Raw genomic sequence first — 19,868 nt, 5'->3', positions numbered from 1 at the left:
AGAGCCTTATGGGATTCAGGATAGGCTACTTTAGACCTAGATATGCAGCTTGCCTCAGTCTCTGAGATTAAACATGAATCAAGTGCTTCCCACACCAACCACAAGCCCAGTTAATGCCCAAAGTTCCTAATGCTGTAGTGCATCTTATCTCAAGATATTCACACCAGTTGAGCACCCAGGAAGCACAGGGAAAGGAAGCCCTGGGGTGAGTTACTATGTACTCCACACAGAACAGACACCATGCTCCACACTGTCAACCATTCCCTCTGGCACAGGTTAGGCTCTAGCCAGAGCTGGCTGCAGACCACATTGATACTTTTTGCCCATTGATGACTGGATGAAAATGCTCACTTATAAGATAGGTAATAATCTACAACAGGTAGACTGAATTAAAGAACACAGCTGGCACAGGCCACAACAGCTCACAGGAGCAATCTGCCCCTCAGGTCGCAACAGTATTTCAGCCTCAGGTGATCATTTCAGAGGACACCAATTAGGTACTTAGGGTTGTGTTCCTCAGATACCCAAATTGAGAAAAATTACAGGTATGCAAGTAACTCATGGTCAGCATGAAACGTGCTCTCAATCACCTGCCACTAGGAGAAAACCTATTTTTTCCTGCAGTGGTAAATCTGAGGGACAAGTCTCAATCTCCACTGTACAGCTAATATAACACACCAAAAGATCCATGTGCACATCTATCACTGTCTGCCCTAAGCACGCAATGAAGAGGTCATTATGCAGAAGCATTATGGATTAGCTCTAACCTCATCTCACTGACTGTCTCTTCCCACAGTAACCATCTCTGTAGGGTTTACCAATAAAGTAATATTAAGGAGATAATAAGTATCAATCAACTGTGCATGATCACCTACTCAACACTATCTTCATGTCTCCATAGTGTGGATGATATATGCTAGAATGCTTTTTGGAGCTCTAGCAACATCTTTGGATCTTTAAAATAGGGGACACAAATACATAAGTTTCTGTATGCTTTGCTTTAAAATGCAACTTATTCAAACAATTGTACTTATCTACAGATATCCAGTGTTTCCTATGATTTACCTTATATTCAGGGACTCTTCTGTTATCCCCTTTGACTTCAAAGCAGGTTGGAAAGAGCAAAATCTATAGGAGATATATGAAAGGTCACATTATATTTATGTAAATGTTTATTAGGATACATTACATGTGTATATAACTAATATCATGTCCTCAACAACAACTTTCTTCCTGAAGGATGCCACAGCATTTCACTGAGATTCTAACCTAGAATAAAGCAACAGGTTACAACACAGCAAAAGTATACATCTAGTATTAAGGAGTTACCTGTGGGTTGGATAAAAGCAGTTTCTTTCCCAAACGGGACTTTGAATTTATATATAGGGTATGGACTTATGATCAGGTGATTTAAGGGGCTATTAAAGCCAGAGAATAAGAACCCACTCAGACATTTATTAAGGAAAAATGGCAGAAAGGAATACCAACCCACATCTCAGCCATTCCTCTTTATATTTGCTGTGGGTTTTATGATGTCAGACAAACTGTACCCTTGGAATACATAGGTTTTGTGGCCTTCAGCTGAAGATCAAAACCTCATGTTGAACTGCCTTTGAAAGATTCCCCCAAGAGATACTTGTCAGAGCTCAAAGACAGCAAAGATAAAGACTAAACAAAGCAGCTGGTCCTGTGATTCTAAGTAGTCACACTATGCAGCCAATTTGGAAAGGAAGATTAAATAAATTTGCATTGACTTTTTTATGCAATACTCCTATAGGAACTGTTCAGAGATTTCAGGAGCGAAAGGAATTGCTGTGATTGTTTAGAAATTAATGGTACCAATCCTCAGTTCAGGCTGAAGCATTTACCACAGGAGAAATACTGGTATTGAAGTGTTTCTCCTGTGTAAAGGCCAGTGAATGTAATCCTGATATGATGGTTAGAACTACAGTAGAAAAAAAAACATGCAAGAAAATAAAGTGCAAATTAATCACTTCATAGTCTTACATTCAAGTTCCATTTAACAAGACAAGCATATGGGGAGAAATCTTTTTTAAATAAAAATGCCATTGATAAAAGTTAACGCCACACCAAAGATAAAGTCAGTGTTGGAGAGGCAAAAATATTTTATTCCTGAAGAATCTAATGACACTTTGTGTGTTGGAAAAAGCAGGAAGAAATCTTCTATCACCCAGTACTGCGAGGTGAGGTGGAGTTGGCTCTCATCTCAGATGGAGGAAAGAGCACAGCTACAATTGCAGTTTCCTGGGATGCAGGGTCACACAACACACCACTGGGTGCTAGAAAAGTCCTACACATGCATTAGATCCCTTGATAAATCAGTGGCTGTTTAATGCTCCAACGAATTCACAGGTCAGCAAAAGGAAAATTCATAGCTTAAGTGTAACCCATTAAAGCCCAAGGAACTGAAATTGAAAATAAAGCTGCTGCTGCAACACAACACAGACACTTTAGGCCAGGATAAATAGGGGTGGTAGACCAGGAGCATCACTTGGGTATTCCCATGTTATTATGAGATAGTCATTACCTTTTAAATATCTTATTTCGGTCGCTGTCGTGGAAGACAAGAAATCTGGAGTAACCATTTTTGAAGAATATTTCCAAGGCAATCTCCTGGAAAAGAGATTTACAGTGTGAAGAGCTGCAGAGCAAAGCCTAGTGCTGTAAAAAGGTCCATTATGGCCTGTCCAATTCTTCAGGGCTTTAAAAAACGGGACCTTGACTTTGTACCAAGTGTGAAGAAGTAAAGCAAAATATGTCTACTCTTCTAAATTTCTCTAACTGTAGGAACGGTCCTACTGGGTGACTAGGAGTTCAAATGCTTCTTTGAAACAAAACCAAACTCCAGATATTGGTGCCATCACTCACCTTTTCCTGCTGCTTCTGAAATATTTTTATTTTGAAATCTTGGTGTGATTAATAAGACAACAGTTGCATTAATTTCCAATTAGGTGCTAAAGATAACACAAAGAGGGGATTCTAAGTAAGATTCTATAGAAAGCAACCACACTACTTTCTAAATTAATAGAGAGCTAAAGAGAACTGCCCAAATTTCTCCTGAAAAGAAGCAGCGAAGAAGAAAGGGGAATTTATGGCATTTCTCACTGAAGCTTTGAAGAATTAAAGTTGAAAGAAAACTTCACTCTCTTTTCCCCCTGCAATGTTTCCACACATTGCTATGTTGGACATTTGAATATAATCCTATTATTTACTCAGTGAGTAGTCCTTTCCCCCCCCATATCATTCAAGTAAAACTATAAATAACATGCAGTGTCTGCAAACCCAGACATGAGTTTCAATCCAAATGTGGCAGGTGCAACACAAACCTAGAGAAACACCACAGTGGCAACTGCCTCATACATGATTCACAAATAAAGTAGAAAGGTAATACGAGAGTAGCTATGACAATAAACAGCTTGCAGCATTTGCTCTGAAGCTCAGCTTTCCAAACCAAATCTGCTCAAGTGTTGCCATTACAGAATTAGGCCATGTGGTTTCACAGTGCTTTGCTCTGGGCTGGGCTGTGTGCATGAAAAGCAGGAGATCAGCTCTGAGGGACAGTAGCTGCCTAAACAGCTGATCACCTGTCCTGCAGGGAAAGCATAAGGAGTCAGGTTTCCTCTTTTTCCACAATATTTTTTCAAAGAAGTTTGTGACATAGAGTCCTAGTACAAGCCTGATACAGATACTTGAGTTTTCAGTTTACTGAAACAAATAAAAAACAAAGGCCCTGGTACAAAAAAAACCAAACCAAAACAAAACCAAAAAACAACCAAACAAAACAACAACAACAAAAAAAAAAAACTAAAAACAAACAAAAACCCACCACCAAACACACAAAATCTAAAAGCCAAAACCAAACCAAACAAAGGAAACAAAAAACAAAACAAACAAACAAACAAAGAACCTACCACAAACCCCCTTGAACCAACAAGCCCAGCCTTTGCCACAGGCCCATTCAAAGACTGCTTCTACTCATCTCCACTTTTCATTTTGGGTCAAACCAAACATTTCTATTTTGCATGTTTTAATAAATTCATGCATACACAGATGTAAATATGTGAGCAGTCAGCAAGTTCCCCCTGGCAACTTTATGCTATTCACGAAACAGAAGAGGTGACGGTTCTGTTGCTCAGGCTGATCACCAGTGATGTAAGAAAATAAGCTTCTCACAGTTACTCAGAGCATGACTTAACATTCCTATATATCCTTGGTGAATGACCTAACCACTGAAATATGCTATATCCTAAAGCAAGTCTCACCTACTAAAATTGTCCATTTTACATACATAATTAAATGAAATAAAACAGGGCTGACTCATGGATGAGTGCCATACTACATGAATAAGACAATTATCAGCTCCATTTTCTCTAGCTTCTGAATTTTCCAGATGATTTCTTAATTCTCTGCTGAATCTCAACCTTCCAAAAATGAATTAAAAATAACAAGCAACTAGTTATGGTTGCTTCAAAACTCCATATTTTTGACAAATCTGTGAATTACTCTTTAAACTATACCAAAACCCTCTAAACAAGTACAGGCTCTGGTGCTGCAAGAAGCTCTAGCTACAATTCTTCTGTGATTCTCATCACAGGTTCACCTAAACCAGACAAAACTAAAAGGATACCAGGCCACTGGTGATGAGTAGTCCCTGGGTATTGCACTAACAGCACAAAGGATTTGAATCCTCTGTTCTGGCTTATGTTTTTTTTTATTGAACCCCATGCACAACTTGGAAGTTATTCCAAGAGGCCCAGGGTGAGTGTGTTACACATACCCATAATCCACTGATGTCATAACTACTGAAGTGTGTGGGAGATGAGTATTACTGAAAGTCATCCACTTACTGGGAGCTCCCATCAAAACACAGGAAATTGACTTCAAGTCTAATTTTCAAAAATATCGAGATAAAGTGTGAACAACACTGTTAGTCTAACAACTAATAAGCCAACCACTCCAGTGAGGGTGCTTAAACACTCTGGTGAATATAAAAAGGAGTTTGTATTACCAAAGGCTAATGGAAACAATGATGGGAGCAAAAGGATTTTGGGACTCAAGCAAAGAAATCTCCACAGTCAGTGAAAATTGAGCTAGTAGTTTCCAGTCATGTGTCATTAGTGCTGTTGCAGCCTTCCCTCAAATGACTAAGCATGTCAGTTCCTACCTGCAGAAGAAACCGCATCAGATGAATCTCTTTTATATCATGATACGAATAACGGGAACACATCTGGTCTCCCACAGCATGATCTTTATGACATAAGTTGAAAATAAATGGATCACTGATGCTGGAATACAAAAAATATATATATATAAAATCAAAAAAATTTATTTGAAACAAAACACACCTGAGGAGCCCTCATGAACATCCAGGGCCTCCCTAAAGGAAAATACAAATATAAAGAGAGAGTAAGATCAACTGGGGCATACATGAACTGAAAACAAAGCTAAATACTAAAGGTTCTCCAATTAAAGAGCCTGTGGAGGCTAAGGGCAGGTTTGGAGTTATTTTAGTGCATGCAAATAGGCAATGTTTTGCACACACTGAAGTATAAGAATCAGGGAGGGAAGGAGCTCGGTGGGAGAACTTGAAAGCCTGGGTTGAGGACAAGTGTTATATGGACACACAGCTACTGTAAACAGCCATTACTTGGAACTAATAATCAAGCAATTAATTCATTATTATTTTAGTTGTGTATATGTATTCGAATTGCTATCTACAGCCTAGCTCACAGAAAATCCCATAGAAAAGCAACCTAAGCTTTTATCAGACCCAGTCTAATCAATCCTTAAGTCACTTGATCAGATTGACTGATATTGGACTTGCTAGGATTTGGATGCAGAGTAGACAGTCAAGGAGTAAAATCACTGTATTACCCTCTGTCCCACTGGGTTTTGCACATGAGCACAAAGTATGCACAAAGAGCTTAGTCTAACAGACTCGTTTTCAGTATTGATCGCTTTCAATAAATCATGAGCCAAAGAGTGTGCCAAATATTAATTACGATTCTCTCTTGGAGAAACAAACAAAGAACTTATGAGACAGTGAAGTTAAAGCCCGTTGTACTGACTGTTCCATATGAATAAAAGATATGAGCCACTCAGAAAGAAACATTAACAACACTTAAAATAACTGAAAACCAGCAATGTACATGTGAGACTGTCCACCATCTCATCTGCTGAAGATGGGAGTTCTCATTGCACCTTCAAAGCCTGCGCACAAGCATCCACATTAGTTACGTTAAACAATTCTTTGAACAAATAGAAAGGATGGCAAATTTCTTGCTGTGCTACTATGCTCGTTGAAGTCCCCTCAAAGTCTGTGCAAATTCAAGGTATCCATGTGCCAATACTGAAGTTAACCAAGCAGATCTCTGGAAGGAAAGGATGACTCACCTGGACAAGCAGTGACGAGTACAGTAGACTTCTTCTAGAGGGGACAACACAAAGCACTTGCAGATGTAGAAGTGCTCTTTGCCAAAGAGCAACACTCCTTCCAATGCTGTATGGCCCTGCACAACTGCCACAGAGCACTTGAATGTGACCTAGTATGGATGCAAGCAGAATGAAGCCAGGAGTTGGTAACACAGGAGACAGAGACAGCAGGGAGCTAGACCCAGTGATGCAGAAGAACATATGTTTGTACCAAAACAGCTGCCATATTGATTGGCAGGTCCATAGGGACGAGGCCACAAAATCACCATACGACTGGCAGTGCCTGCTTCTGTGGTACCAGTAGTGGGAGGGTCTGATGCACTTTTCCACAGTTTCCCTGTTCCTTACCCATCTCTCTGTAGTTATAGTTAGCAACATCACTACAGAACATGAAGAACTTGCAAATGTTGCAGGAGTTAGCACTGCAAAACTTTGTTAGCATTACTACACAGGTAGGGGGTTGAAGTACTGAGGAAAGAAGTGACTAACACAGCATCATACAGAATAACAGTGACATATGATAAGTATATATGTATTTCGAATAGAGAGAAATGGCAAACATTTTCATTTAGATCCCAGTGAAAAAATCCTGCAAACGTGCAGGGAGAATGAGCAAGGAAACAATCTAGTTCTCTGGGTATCTATCTCACCAAGGCCAGCTGAATAAGCATGGACTGAAATCCTCAGTAACACAAAACTCCTTGAATTGGCACTTTTCCTTCTTGTATTATACAGAAGGCCAATCAAAATATATGAATCTATCATTTTAGTTGTCTTAAAGATTTAGATAAACATTCTGGAATACTTTAAAAAATCTCCCTTTGCATCTCACTTTCTTGCATTTACTCCTGAGTAAATTAACTTGGCCCTTAAAATAGAGGAATTTCTAAAACACAATTTAGAAGCATTGGGAATTTTTCAACCAAGTAGTTCTTCTGTCATGTATGCCAGTTCATGGAATTGACTGATTCTGATAAAGAAAAGAAAGCCTTTTTTCTGGAACAGTTTCTATGGCTGAGAGATGCTGCAAAAAATAAACAGAACAATACAGGGACCAGAAAAATCCAACCATCTGGAAAATTGTGTGGGTTGTAGGAAATTTAAAAGTTGTGACTTTAAATCAAGCAGTAATTCATTCCAAAGAATTTCCCTTACATTTAGAGGCATGAAGTTCCTTATTTTTCTTGTCTGTTGATACAATATTCTACATATACTCAGCTCCAAAAGCACAGTCCACTGGTTATCACAGTCAACTGTGAGGATCAAGGTCAACTCACTGTTGTGGCCAGTTTCAACCAGAACTTTCAATCAGTGTCTCCTACATTCCCAGGGCAGGAGGCAGGAGTTAATCATCAGTCTGTTAGCCCAGTCTGAAGCACCTTCTATTTGCAAAAACCCCTTCAAACATTCATTCTACAACAAAACAATAATGCTTCCAAAATCTTAAAACACTAATACTACCTTCCATACTAAGAAAACTATTCACTGCTGAGCTCTCCCTGTAAATTAACACAATCCTGAACTGCATACAATCCAGAAATGAGTATAAAATTTTGCACGCTGAGTCCATCTGAAAATGCAAGGACCAGAGGGCTGCATATGGAGGAGTTAGAGAGGAAGAAGTTTCTTGGTTCAGAAATCTAGTGCAACGTTCTTAAGAGAACAGATTAACAAGTATGAGAAATATGACGAAGTCAGTTTTTCTCTTAAGATCTCAATGATCTTATCTCTACCAAACTTTGTAAGAAAAAGGGTGCTGCATTATTTTTTGTGCATGCCCAGAAATGGCATTGGTTTTACTAGATCATGTGAAGTCTACATGATGATATGTAGAGTAAGTAGGGTTCTCCTTTGCTCGCTGCCTTTGTTCCTAACCTCACTATTTCTGCAAACAAATCTACAGCCTTCCTTGCCTCCATCCCAAAATACACATAAGCTAGCTCAGGTCAGCTGAAATGGGCCGGCACTGATACATAAACTTTCAGTCTTTGATGCCAGCATAACATAAATAGTAAATATATAAATAAATGAAATAAAATCTTGTTTCTACGTTTAAATATTTTTACTGCAAAGCAATTATTTTACCAACAAAATGGAGTGGTTCATTGTGAAATCACTTAGTGGGCACAGAAAATTGTTTTCTTCATTCTGGGTTTAAAAAAAACAGCCCTGGAAGATTTCTGTGGATAATTTTTGATGAAAATCCCTTCAATTTTTTTCTCCTATGAATAATTTCTAAGAGGAAGGTAGAATTTTTCCATCACCTCTCATGCAGATCCCACAGGAATGCCTGTCTCTGTGGGGATATGCCAACCACAGAACTCTCGGAGCTGGAGTGCCTGCCATTATGTGTTTAGAGACATATGCTTGCACTGAGAATACTGGGGAATTCTGCTCACATTAGCAAACCGCAGGGTTTTCTGAAGTAATTAAATAGCAGAAAGATCACTTCTTCCCAAAAGGAAGGTAACTGAATATTGAAACATCAGGAAGTTGTATAAAATAGCTACATGGACACAAAGTTGAAATCTTTGAAAGGCTTCTAAGAAATCCCCTTAATCAGACCCAGAGATCCTGTGTGTGGTTTTAGGAGGGACATGGATTGTGAAGGAGGTCTGCTCATGATCACTGATATGGTCTGGCAAAAATAATCACTTTGTTATTCCACCAAAGGCAGGACCAGGGTACATTAGCAGACCTTGAGAGAGGACAGAGCATGAACCTCTCTTTCTCAAACCTTAAAGTCTAAGCCCCAGTACATTCTGTCTCCTGTACTATCCAACCAGTAACAGTCATTTGTATCAATTCCATTTCTTCAATCTGACATTATTTCTTCAAATTTATATTATTATTAAATAGATCTATACTATTACAAATACTTGGGCTGAGTAAATTTTTTTCATTTTGGGGAACATGACTCATTTTATTGCAGGTGAGTAAGAAAGATCTGACAAAGAGTTCTACTAGAGAATCTCCATCAGAACAGTCCTGTACCTACAAGTCTTCTACCTTCAGTCTTGCATTGAAACACCAAGCAGCTTGAAATTATCATAAATTAGATAAAAACTTCCATTTTCTGTCAAAATGGATCACAATCCAGTTCACAAGCTACTAGAATCATTAATCAATGAAGCAAACATGACATAAAATAATTGAATAATTACCTTCTAAGGTATTGCCCAAAGCCCTGCATCTCTTGATTGCTCTGTTCATTCAGATGTACAGGAGAATTAAAGCTAAAGGCATAGGTTTTTCTCTTATTTTTCAGAAGACCTGTTTCTAAGTGTTCTAGTTGCATTTAAGCCAACAGCCATAAAAGTATATTCTGCTCTGGAGTTCAAGAGCCAGATTTCTAAAAGAATTACATGCCTGAAGATGCAAAGTCTTGATACAGTTTCCAAAAACACAGTAGGGGTTAACCATCTATTCCTACAGGCTCTACCAGTGTTAGCATGGTCCCTCCCAGGAAAAATACAGGAATGCAAGGAAATTTAAGTCACAAAACCATGTCTCTGGAACACACCCATGCAATCTCTTGAGTATAGCATTTTTATTGAATAAGTACAAAAGAATGGCTACTCCAAGTCAGTTCAGAGGTCCACTTAAACAATTCTCCTGTATCTTCTAACAGAGCCTTATGGAAAGAGTATAAGAAATGTGCTTGGCATGGGCTGATTCTTGATCTTCATATGCCTTCTAAGCAATCAGTGGTTTAGGGACTCTCTGAATCTCCTTCCTCCTGCTCATTGCCATCTCTCATGTTTACCTATAAACACTCACAGCTTGCTCTAATCACTTGCTCAGCAAAAGCTACAAAAACTTTGCATGATACACATAAAAACAATGCATTCAGGTAACACTGTATCAGGAATCACAGAGATGAAACCTGTGCTTATGTACTCTTTCTGCCCTTTCTATTTTTTATAAAGAGGACTCACAGGGTGCATCAGCTACAAAGGTCCTATCAGTAAAGTAGGGTAAATGTTATTTAGGGCCACAGAGTTTAAAATTACTAAGAGTACATGAAATCAAATACATTGCTTTCACAATTTTTGCTAGGGAAACAGATATGTGTTGCCATGGTAAGAGAGAGCAATACAGGTCCACCTCTCTGTGCCACTGACAAGACCTTTCCTGCAATGATTGTTAGGTTGCTTGTTGCTGAAGTCTCATCTTACTTTGAAACCGTCACACACGCGCCTCATTAATCACAGCTTAAGAATACATGACAGGTTGCTTCATTCCCTCCAGCTGCTCAGTGGAGCAGTTTCCAAAAGAAACTAAATCAGCTTGGCCTAGTCTTTAGTGGTAGTAGCTGCAGGCTCGCGTTTGGTCACATCAGAACTGTTACAAACAGTGGATCCAACTTCTTCTGCTCAGACTTCAGTGAAACCACTGCTATCTCTAGCAAGCAAGCCTTGTGGTCACACCTTTGCTTTAGGAGACCCAGGGCATGTTCCTTTTCTGGTGTAATCACCACTCACCCTCCCTCCCTCCCTCCACTGCAGCAAAAACCACTTCTTTTGTATGCACTTCTCAGGTTTTAACAACTTCCCAAATGCTGCAAGGAAAGAATATCACACATGTGGGGAAAAGGGAGGGTGGCAGAAGAAAGTTCTGTTCTTGTACATGGTTGTGGGCACTGGGACTGCTCTTTGTCCTTGCTTTCTGTGATGAAAGCTGCCATCTGTCCCAACCCATCACCAGTCTAAAAAGCTGGCATCTCTTGGCTGATGATAGCATCTGGAAGACAGTTCTGATAGGATTGTGCTCATACCTCTTGTACACCCAGACATCTCTGTCTCACTCCAGGCTCCTCTCAAACAGAAAATGCTGCCAAAAACTAACATGAGCCCTTAAATTTCACCATAGGGTAGGTTCATTCAAGTTCATGCCCTTCCCACTGCTTCAAGAATAATCACAGCAAAGTCTGCCTGCTCCTTGACTTGATGCATCATTCTATGGAAAAAACCTGTTAGGGAGTCAGCTGTGTCTGCTGGAGGGCCCTGGTGCTTGTCACGTGCTCTGCAGAGATCCAGAGAGCAGCTACAGCCTTAAAATTGAAAGATGTTTTTCATCAAGGTGAACATTAAAAAAACAAACAAACCCAGAAACAGATATAAAGGTAGAATGCTAGGAGGTATCCATGGAACACCAAGTAGTATTGTGAAGGGGCACATCCAGAAGATCAGAGATCTGGTTAAAGATATTCTGATGGGGGGGTTGTGACATTCACAGCATGAGTCACACCCTGTCTTTTGCATATAGCTGTAAAGTTGCTCACTGAGCTGAGGTAGGGCTGGAGGAGCATGGGCTGGGGAAGGAGCTCCCAGCAGCCTCTCCACTGCTGCAGAAACCCAGGTAGAGCAAGTCAGACAAGTAATGATCAGCAACACTTAGTCCTTTTTCAGACACTCCCATCTGAACACAGAGCTTCACACTGAAAATGCTTATTACTGCTTAGCACCCCTTCCTGCAGTGAGGTAGCCATTACTATCTCTGGGCCTGCAGCAGCAAAGGAAGAGAAGAAGCTGAGGCACAGAAAAGGGAAATGCCAAGAACTTGGCCATCCAGTCCTCTCCTTTGACCACAGTAGCTGCTCCCTGTTCACACTGCACATCAGCACACATAAGGTTCTTTACTGCCGCATCCGCACAGTGGGATGAAGTGTAACCATGTTCCCATGAAAACGGGCCTTTCTTAATGTTTTGTTTCACTTTCTACAGTTTCCTGAGGAGGCGAACTGGAGAGGGAGGTGCTGCTCTCTTCTCTTTTGTACCCAGTGATGGGATGCATGGGAATGGTTCAAAGCTGCACCAGGGTAGGTTTAGGCTGCACATGAGGAAGCATTTCTTTATGAAGAGGGTGGTCAAACACTGGAGCAGGATTCCTTGAGAGGTGGTTTCTGCCCCAACCCCACCAATGTTTTGGTGTTTCGACAACACCCCTATAACAAACATGCTTTAGCTTTTGGTCATCCCTGCAGTGGTCAAGCAGATGGACTTGATGATCACTGTAGGTCCCTTTCAACTGAAATATTCTATTCACAGCTGTGAGGTATGTACAATCCCCCTAAAAACACTGGTTCCACCAAGTGGATGCAGAGCTGCTGCACCATTCTGCCAGTCCTAGATGCTGCACTTTACAGCTGTTCCCTCTTTCCATTGAACCTGTTCTTTAATCAACACCTCTCTCCACACCATGGATCCCAATCCCTCTGATTTAGGCTAGTCCCTTCTATCACTGTTCTTGTTATCCCCTGTGCTCTCTCCAGCCCCTCCTCAAAGCAAAGGCATTCTGCCCAGATTTCTGCCAGGCTGTGCTCGCTTGTTAACTTCAGATTCATTTCCTCAGCTGCTTGGATTTCTTACGGTCTCAAATGACTTCCATGCACACAAACATTTACCTTTCTCCAAAATTCAGAATTTCTACACCAAAACCATTCCCTGAGCTTTCCAACACTTTCTTCCCTTACTACGCAGTAAACACACATTACCAGTTTGGCAGGACTACCTTAGGATTGTAAAGATAAGGGAGGCAATCTTACAGTTGGTGCTCAGATTGCAGATACAGGAATCCAATCTCCTTGTCTCTGCTGGTAAGGTAGGGTCATTTTAAAGGTTAGTGCTCTGCCTTTTGGTAAGCAAGTTGATAGATTAGGTCAGAACAGGTTCCTATTTGCATTTCTCTTGCAAAATTCTGCTGCAGTACATGTTGTGTAACATCATCCACATCTCCTCCCATGACTATGCCGCACATAGTCTCAGTATACCTGTACACACTAAAACCTCAGTGGAGCCTCAGCAAAATGTATAATCAAGCAACCAGAGTGTGACAGTTCAGTAACTTCTGAGAGAACAACCCTGACAGCAACACCCTTAAATCTGCACCCACAGTCTGATATATTCACCTAGTGAATTACACACATTAACTTGAGTGCAGGAATAAACCTCCACCTTGTGCTTTGGGCATATATACATAGATACTGTAACTACAGCACCAGTTCCAAACATTCATCAGTGAAGTGACTCAATTCCCAGATTTGAGTTCAAAGTCACACTTGTCCCAAGCACACCAAGAGCAGTTCTTTTGCCCAGCTTTCATAGGTGGTCCCTGCTGAGGCCATCTGTAAGGGTGATGAAGCAATAAAGTATCTCAACTACCAGCCCACCATCCTCCTTTAATCTGCAAAACTGTCCTGACCCTCCATCCTGTCTGCATTTCTCTGTGGGTAGTTTATTGCATAAAAAAAAAGCCAACAAAAAAGAGACATATCTAAAGGCTTAACTTTGCATAGTCTGGGTGCTGTTCAAACATACAGAATTTGACTGCTCCTTCATATCTCCACTCTCAGGGACTAACCACTCAACAGCTTCCTTTAGCCTGTACTTAAACTATATCCATTTGCTTTTTTCTTTATACTCACGCTCTCTTGCATTCCAAGTGGCAAACTTATCTTGTTTAAATACTTAAGATTATTTTCGCAGGAATGCCTATAAATGTTTTCTATTCCATTTTTCAAGTAAGATAAAAGACTAGTGATATTAGCATAGCAATACCCCACCTGCGCTCATATTCTCCTGATTTAACTTGCTGAAGAACAGAATCTGAACTAAAAGACAACATCAATATAATTTGATCTGCTGCTTCTGCAAAAAGAAATCTCACATATCTGAATATATACAAAAGTATCTGTTTAATGGTAATGCAAAAAAATATCACTGGGTGACATTATAAAACAATGACCACTTTCCAGGCATGAGCTATCCCTGTGTTCCAGAAATCCATCCCATATCTGCCAAAGCATCACAGTGACTTTTCTGTGCAGTGCAGGAGGTAAGATGGCTCCAGTTGCCTGCTTTAAGTGCAAACAGCTCAGGAGGCAGCCATTGACAAGGCAGGACAGCGGTGCACTAAGTGAGCACAGGACAGCTAATGTCACCCCCTGCTGCTTTTGTTAATACTTCTGTCAGCTCAGCAACGCCGCGACTGCTGCTGGAAAAAAACATGCCTGGCATTTCTGATGGCTTCCTGCGGAGTTACATGGAGAAGAGACAGACAGCCTGAAGGCTCAAAATGAGATCAGTGCATGGAAAACATGCCTCGCATTTTCATGCCTGTCTCCTTCTGCTGGGGAGAGGCATGGGGGGGAAGGGACAAAAGGAGGAGGGGAAGGTAAATGAATTATGTTACATAAACAGACTGCACCAACAGCTCTGATAGCATGAGGAAGTCATCATGTCAGAGAGCATGAATGCGACCCCTGGCCACTGGCAAAGCATCGAGAAAATTTGGTGATGGTATTGAGAAATAAAATAGCTATTTCTATATCTATGTACAACTATCACAGCACTGTGATGACTGGGTTGAAATACTGAAAGTCTGACCCTTGGCTTCCACCATGGGATGCTAACTCTTGGGCCAGTGGGGGAATGATGTCACTGAAAAAAACAGGTACACTGCAAAAGATGAGGGAATGAGGTCATGTCTACTCCTCATGACAAAATCTCCCCAGTCTTGTGGAAAATGGCTCTGTGCAGTGCATATCCAACATCAAAGATTTGATCTGGAATCACCATGGTGGGAACTATGCTGAAAGCAAAGGGCAGGATGCCGGCTTTTGAGCAAAGAGGTTAAACTGACAACATCAAAGTTACCACCTTCCTAAGAGTCACCCCTATTTACTCCACAACTCATGTCTTTCCCCAGTGTTCCTGAACCCGCCTCTTCCTTATGTTGGGAAGAAACCTAAGAGAAGGGCATCCAGTCCAGTGCAGGAACAAAGAGGGAACAGCAATGTTTTGACAAGATGACACATGATGGAAGTACCAAAGAGGAAGCAGGGAAAATCTTTATGGCCTTAGAAAGAAGAATCTGTCCAGTACTCATGGGGAGACAGGAAAAAAAAGTACAATATGTACAGGGAGGAAGAAAACGTTTTCTGGTGTTCATCAGGAAGAGATGTGAACGAACTATCAACCTATACAAAATTGGCACACTCTTCCAGAGATAGTAAATACATTTGATCAAGGCACTGCTCTGAGCATGAGTAAAGGTGAGGGAGCAGGACAAGAATTCTCAGGGTCTCATAATTTGCCATGTCTTAGGCAAATTCAGACAATACCATCCCACAAGAGAGTATCTTGGCTGCTATGCCCAAATTTTTTTCTGTTACCTCAGAGTTAATGTTTAATGCTCTTCAAGAAAAGTCTACATAGGAGTTCATACAGAGGCTGGAAAACTGTAATTGCTGTAAGGAAAGAGATAGTGATGATTTCTACTGTAGCCTGAATCCACCTGAACCCCAAACTGAAAGGAAGAGATAGGCCTTCACATGCAATTCAGCCTCTAAAATGCCATCTCCCCAGAGAAAATTTTCTAGTTCATCTTTCATACCTTTTCACTCTCTGCAAACTCCTGCAATATAATTTGTCTCTCCACACACAGTTCCAAGAAGTCTTCTGAATGGAAACTTTCATGTAGAGCAGGGAAGAATGTTAGCTGGTTAGAGTCTAATCCCTTCTTATCCATCTCTCTTTCTTCTCCATTTAACGTCAGGTCTCCTACATCAGCATAAAAGAGATTGCAGTTTTAGTGGCAGCTGGATGACACCAGAAGCATTTGCAATTTAGACTTTCGCCCAATCTATTCTACTTTGGGAAATACCATTATTTATCTGCAAAAAACAGGGAGGAGAGAAGTAAAATCTGTGACTGCTGAAGAAGGATGCTTAGTTCAGGGAACTAAAGACAGATACATGTAGTCAGTCATAATTCAGACTAAATTCCTATAATCACAGAAGATTAGAGAATTAGGAAAAATTTAAAATGGTAGTCTTCTGGGAACACACACTGAGCAAGTTCTTAAGAAAACCCAAGGAGAGACAATCCACTTACATCTTGCCCAAGCTGTGTCCCAAGTTTTGCATATTCATGGAGTCCATACAGTTAGGAAAGGCATGATGAGCCTTCTTACTGAGGCAGACTGTAACCCTTTTCATGTAGAAACTCCTTGGTTGGAGTCTGTAACTATGACCTCCACTCTCACTTGTTTTCTAGGCCTTATCACATTGAAAAGTGTACAGCAATACTGCGTGTTTCCAACAGTGTACATTAGAATCTTGACTTGGAGCAGTTGTACAGGTGGCTGAAATCCACAGCCACAGACTGACATTTCCAAACTACAGTTCTTTCTCAATTACCTTTTTTTGCCCTTTCTGAAAAACTTTTGACTTCTGTACCATATTTCAGTCCCCTCACCGTCCCTCTGCTTTTTATGTCTATGTAACAGAAAATCTGGCCTTGGAAAATTAAAAATGTTGAGAAAATGATAAGATTTTGAAAAATCTGGTTCTATTTTGAACAGTTTGGCATGTTAACATTCTTGTTGATTTCCTTCCACTCTTCATTATTTTGTACACATTTTTGGAAAGTTACAATTCCTAATAACACTTCTCTGTGCCATCTATAACCTGGTTTAAAATACTGTTTCAAAGGTAGAACCGTAATGTCTACTAAAAGCAGGGGGAAAGGCTGCACTTTTCCTTCTGATTTTAAAGCAACTGGGAGCTTTCCATGTGCCCAAGAGTGCCCAAAGTTTTCATTTCAAGATAGCTTTTTTGCTTTAGATCTTTCAGATGGCAAAATGAGAGCAGCAAATTCTGAAGACAGTTTGTATATATAACAACTGCATCAGCTTTTTCCCAGAAGTTACAGAGACTTTTTAGCTCAGAGCACCGACACTAAGTTTTTTTCACTGTATTAAATTCTGACTAGAACTCCATACACTAATTCCAATTATCTTTGACTGTTTGGGTTCACCCTCTTCATGATGTAATTTAGCCCTAAAAGATTACCTGGATTCACTTCAGCAGGGGAGGTTGTTTCATTTCTGTTTCCTAGGAGAACCTGGAAAGAGACTAGGTATGACCAGAGTAGAATATGCAGACAGGTGAACATAACTCAAAACTGTTTTGCAGAGAAAAACACAGATTAGAACTATGTTGCAAATAAATGCCTTAAAAATTCAAATAAACTCGGAAAGGAACCCAAAGGAATAAACGTCAACAATTAAGTGAAAGGACTACTGTCTCTTCAATGAAGACCCTGGTGAGGCCAGTTATAGGATAAAAATCATACCACCCACTCCACAGGAAACTGCGAGAATCCAAACTTTACATAAAAGCTGCAAATGTCTTAGATATGGGAACCTCATTCTGAAATGCTTCAGCTTCTGGTTGATAGTATTGGCACTTGGAGATTAGAAAGGTAGACAATAGTACATACCCCACATATACAGTTCAATGTTTAGTTTAAACTACTCTAATTCCCCTTTTGATCATTCACCAGTTCTAGCAGCCCTGATAAGCACAAGACTAACAGGACAGTGCAGCCTTCTAACTGGACTTTGTTGCATACACTGGGAAGCGCTACATCCTTGAGATACTACAAGCAGAAAAGTATGGACAGGTTATACTATCCTCAGTCGGGGAGATTGTATACAAGAAAAGAGGGAAAATCATTCTGTTGCTGTTAAACACATTGCAGCCTCTCTTGCCTCTCTTATCTTCTTAAAACCAGATCCCTTCAGTGGGTTCTCTATGCATGGCACAGCATATTGATGAGTCAGGTGATAAGAACCAGAGGAAAGAGATGCACATATTTGTCAAAGGTTGGACTCCACGATCTTGGAGGTCTTTTCCAACCTTAATGATTTTGTGATTCTATAAAAAGTCACCAACCCAGAAATTGTGCACCTCTTGCAAAAGCTTTCTACCTCACTCTTCATTCTCATCATTGCTGCTCGAGTGTTCACATCTTGAATCCTCCTCCTCATTCGTGAAGGCCCCTCATAACGATCCAGAATCCATCGTGGCTCCAAGGATCGTGATGCATCTCTCCATGGGCCCCTTCTGTAGAAAAGTTGCTCCTCAAGTATCATCCAGTCCTTGGCTGCTTTGCTGTAACCACACTGCTGCATCTGCGGGACAGAACCACTTTGTGCCATGTTTTGAACACTTGCCTCCCCTCAACCAGCAGTGGCACCACCCCAGTGATTCAGAGGGATGTGCCCAACCTACCAGATGGGGATAAATGCAGAGGGAACTCTGCAGGTCTGGCAAACACAAGCCCAACTGACCACTGGAAGTGTGCTGCAGGAGATTTTGCTAGTCAAACCAGTGATAGTTGGACTAGAAGATACGGTGACAAATACAAGCCTGTCACAAACTTGCAAATGGCTGCTTTCATTAGATTTCCAACTCAAAAACAGTGAGTCAGAAGAACTGCATCACAGAGGTTTTATTCACTTCATTTTTTTCTGGCAAATGTGTCTGTCAAATGGCAACAATCATGCTCACTGAAAACACAGTCTGAATGTCTCAGTCAGAAGTAACTGTGCTCCCTCCCAGCTAGGCACAAAATTAATTATTTCTACTTAGTAGGTGTGTTCAGGGAGTTGGGGGGCACTAAAATATCAATTTAAAGGAGAGAAGAGGTGAGATTTTCAAAGAAGGAAAAGCTTGTTGGTCTCTGATGGCCAATCCTGAAACAGAAACACACCTGTGACATTTTACTGTCTGTAAGCTTGAGATCTCTCTGAAAAGTTCTACTGGCTGCTAAGATAAAAAAAAAAAAAAGTCATAGTCCTCACTTTCATTGCTGCCACTGTGAGAGTGGAATAATTCATTAAAAAAAAAAGAAAAAAAGGCTCCTGAAAATAAAGTGGGTAATCCAATTGCTGAGTGATGCTGTCTGTATCACTCTCCAGTGGTAATGTCAGGGATGGAGTATCGTCTCATCGACTCTCAGCAATTCTTTATACATACTACTCCTCTCACTTCTAAAATGCCTGATTTCACAGGGTAGTCCAAGAGCAACCTTTCAACAACAGAAAGCTGTTGCACAATATTCCTGTTCTTTACCTGTATGTGGTTCTTGTACAAAGAGGCATATAGCTCCTGTCCAATTCTTCGGTACCGTTCCATACATGACACAAATCCCTAAAAGAAACATCAGAACATATGGCACCAAGTTGCTGCAGGTATAAATTCTGTGAGGGACAGAAGCAGGCATTAGTTGCTCTTTTACAAGAACAAGTAGGGGATATGGCCTGTGTCTGCAGCTTTGGTGGCTCTCCAGACAGTACAATGATGAGACAATCATCTAAGAGTAAGTTACACACTTACACTGTAGTCATGATCTTAACAAGGGTCATTAGTAGAACTACTCAAAAGGAAAAAGAAAACAGCAAATAAAATGTAAGGCTTCTTCTTTTGAAGCTGACTTAGTACTACAAGTAGCATAAAAGACATTTATCTGTTGTAGAGACCTTGACTGAAGTAAGGATCTATAGTGATCCACCTGATCCTTTCTGCATAAACAGAAAATGCTAACAAAGGTATGGTCTAGATCTCC

At 40.5% G+C, this 19,868-nt stretch overlaps 1 protein-coding gene across 1 annotated transcript in view; it reads right to left on the bottom strand.

Annotated features, from left to right (window-relative positions):
• The window catches only part of WDFY4 (WDFY family member 4), a 122,661-nt gene that overhangs the window by 40,068 nt on the left and 62,725 nt on the right, over positions 1 to 19,868 (bottom strand). Inside the window, exons 40-47 of the mRNA XM_018069132.2 lie at positions 19,376 to 19,453; positions 18,229 to 18,432; positions 17,309 to 17,360; positions 15,850 to 16,016; positions 6,415 to 6,563; positions 5,186 to 5,306; positions 2,549 to 2,634; positions 1,066 to 1,128 (exon numbers count right to left, since the gene is read on the bottom strand). Coding sequence (XP_017924621.2) covers positions 1,066 to 1,128; positions 2,549 to 2,634; positions 5,186 to 5,306; positions 6,415 to 6,563; positions 15,850 to 16,016; positions 17,309 to 17,360; positions 18,229 to 18,432; positions 19,376 to 19,453 — 920 coding nt within the window. The remainder of the gene's footprint in view (positions 1 to 1,065; positions 1,129 to 2,548; positions 2,635 to 5,185; positions 5,307 to 6,414; positions 6,564 to 15,849; positions 16,017 to 17,308; positions 17,361 to 18,228; positions 18,433 to 19,375; positions 19,454 to 19,868) is intronic.

The sequence above is a fragment of the Manacus vitellinus genome, unplaced genomic scaffold (assembly GCF_001715985.3).
Source record: "Manacus vitellinus isolate BGI_N305 unplaced genomic scaffold, ASM171598v3 scaffold_15_pilon, whole genome shotgun sequence".
Lineage (NCBI taxonomy): Eukaryota > Metazoa > Chordata > Aves > Passeriformes > Pipridae > Manacus > Manacus vitellinus.
Note: the sequence above shows the minus strand (reverse complement) of the source record. Positions and strands in the feature narration are given on the sequence as shown.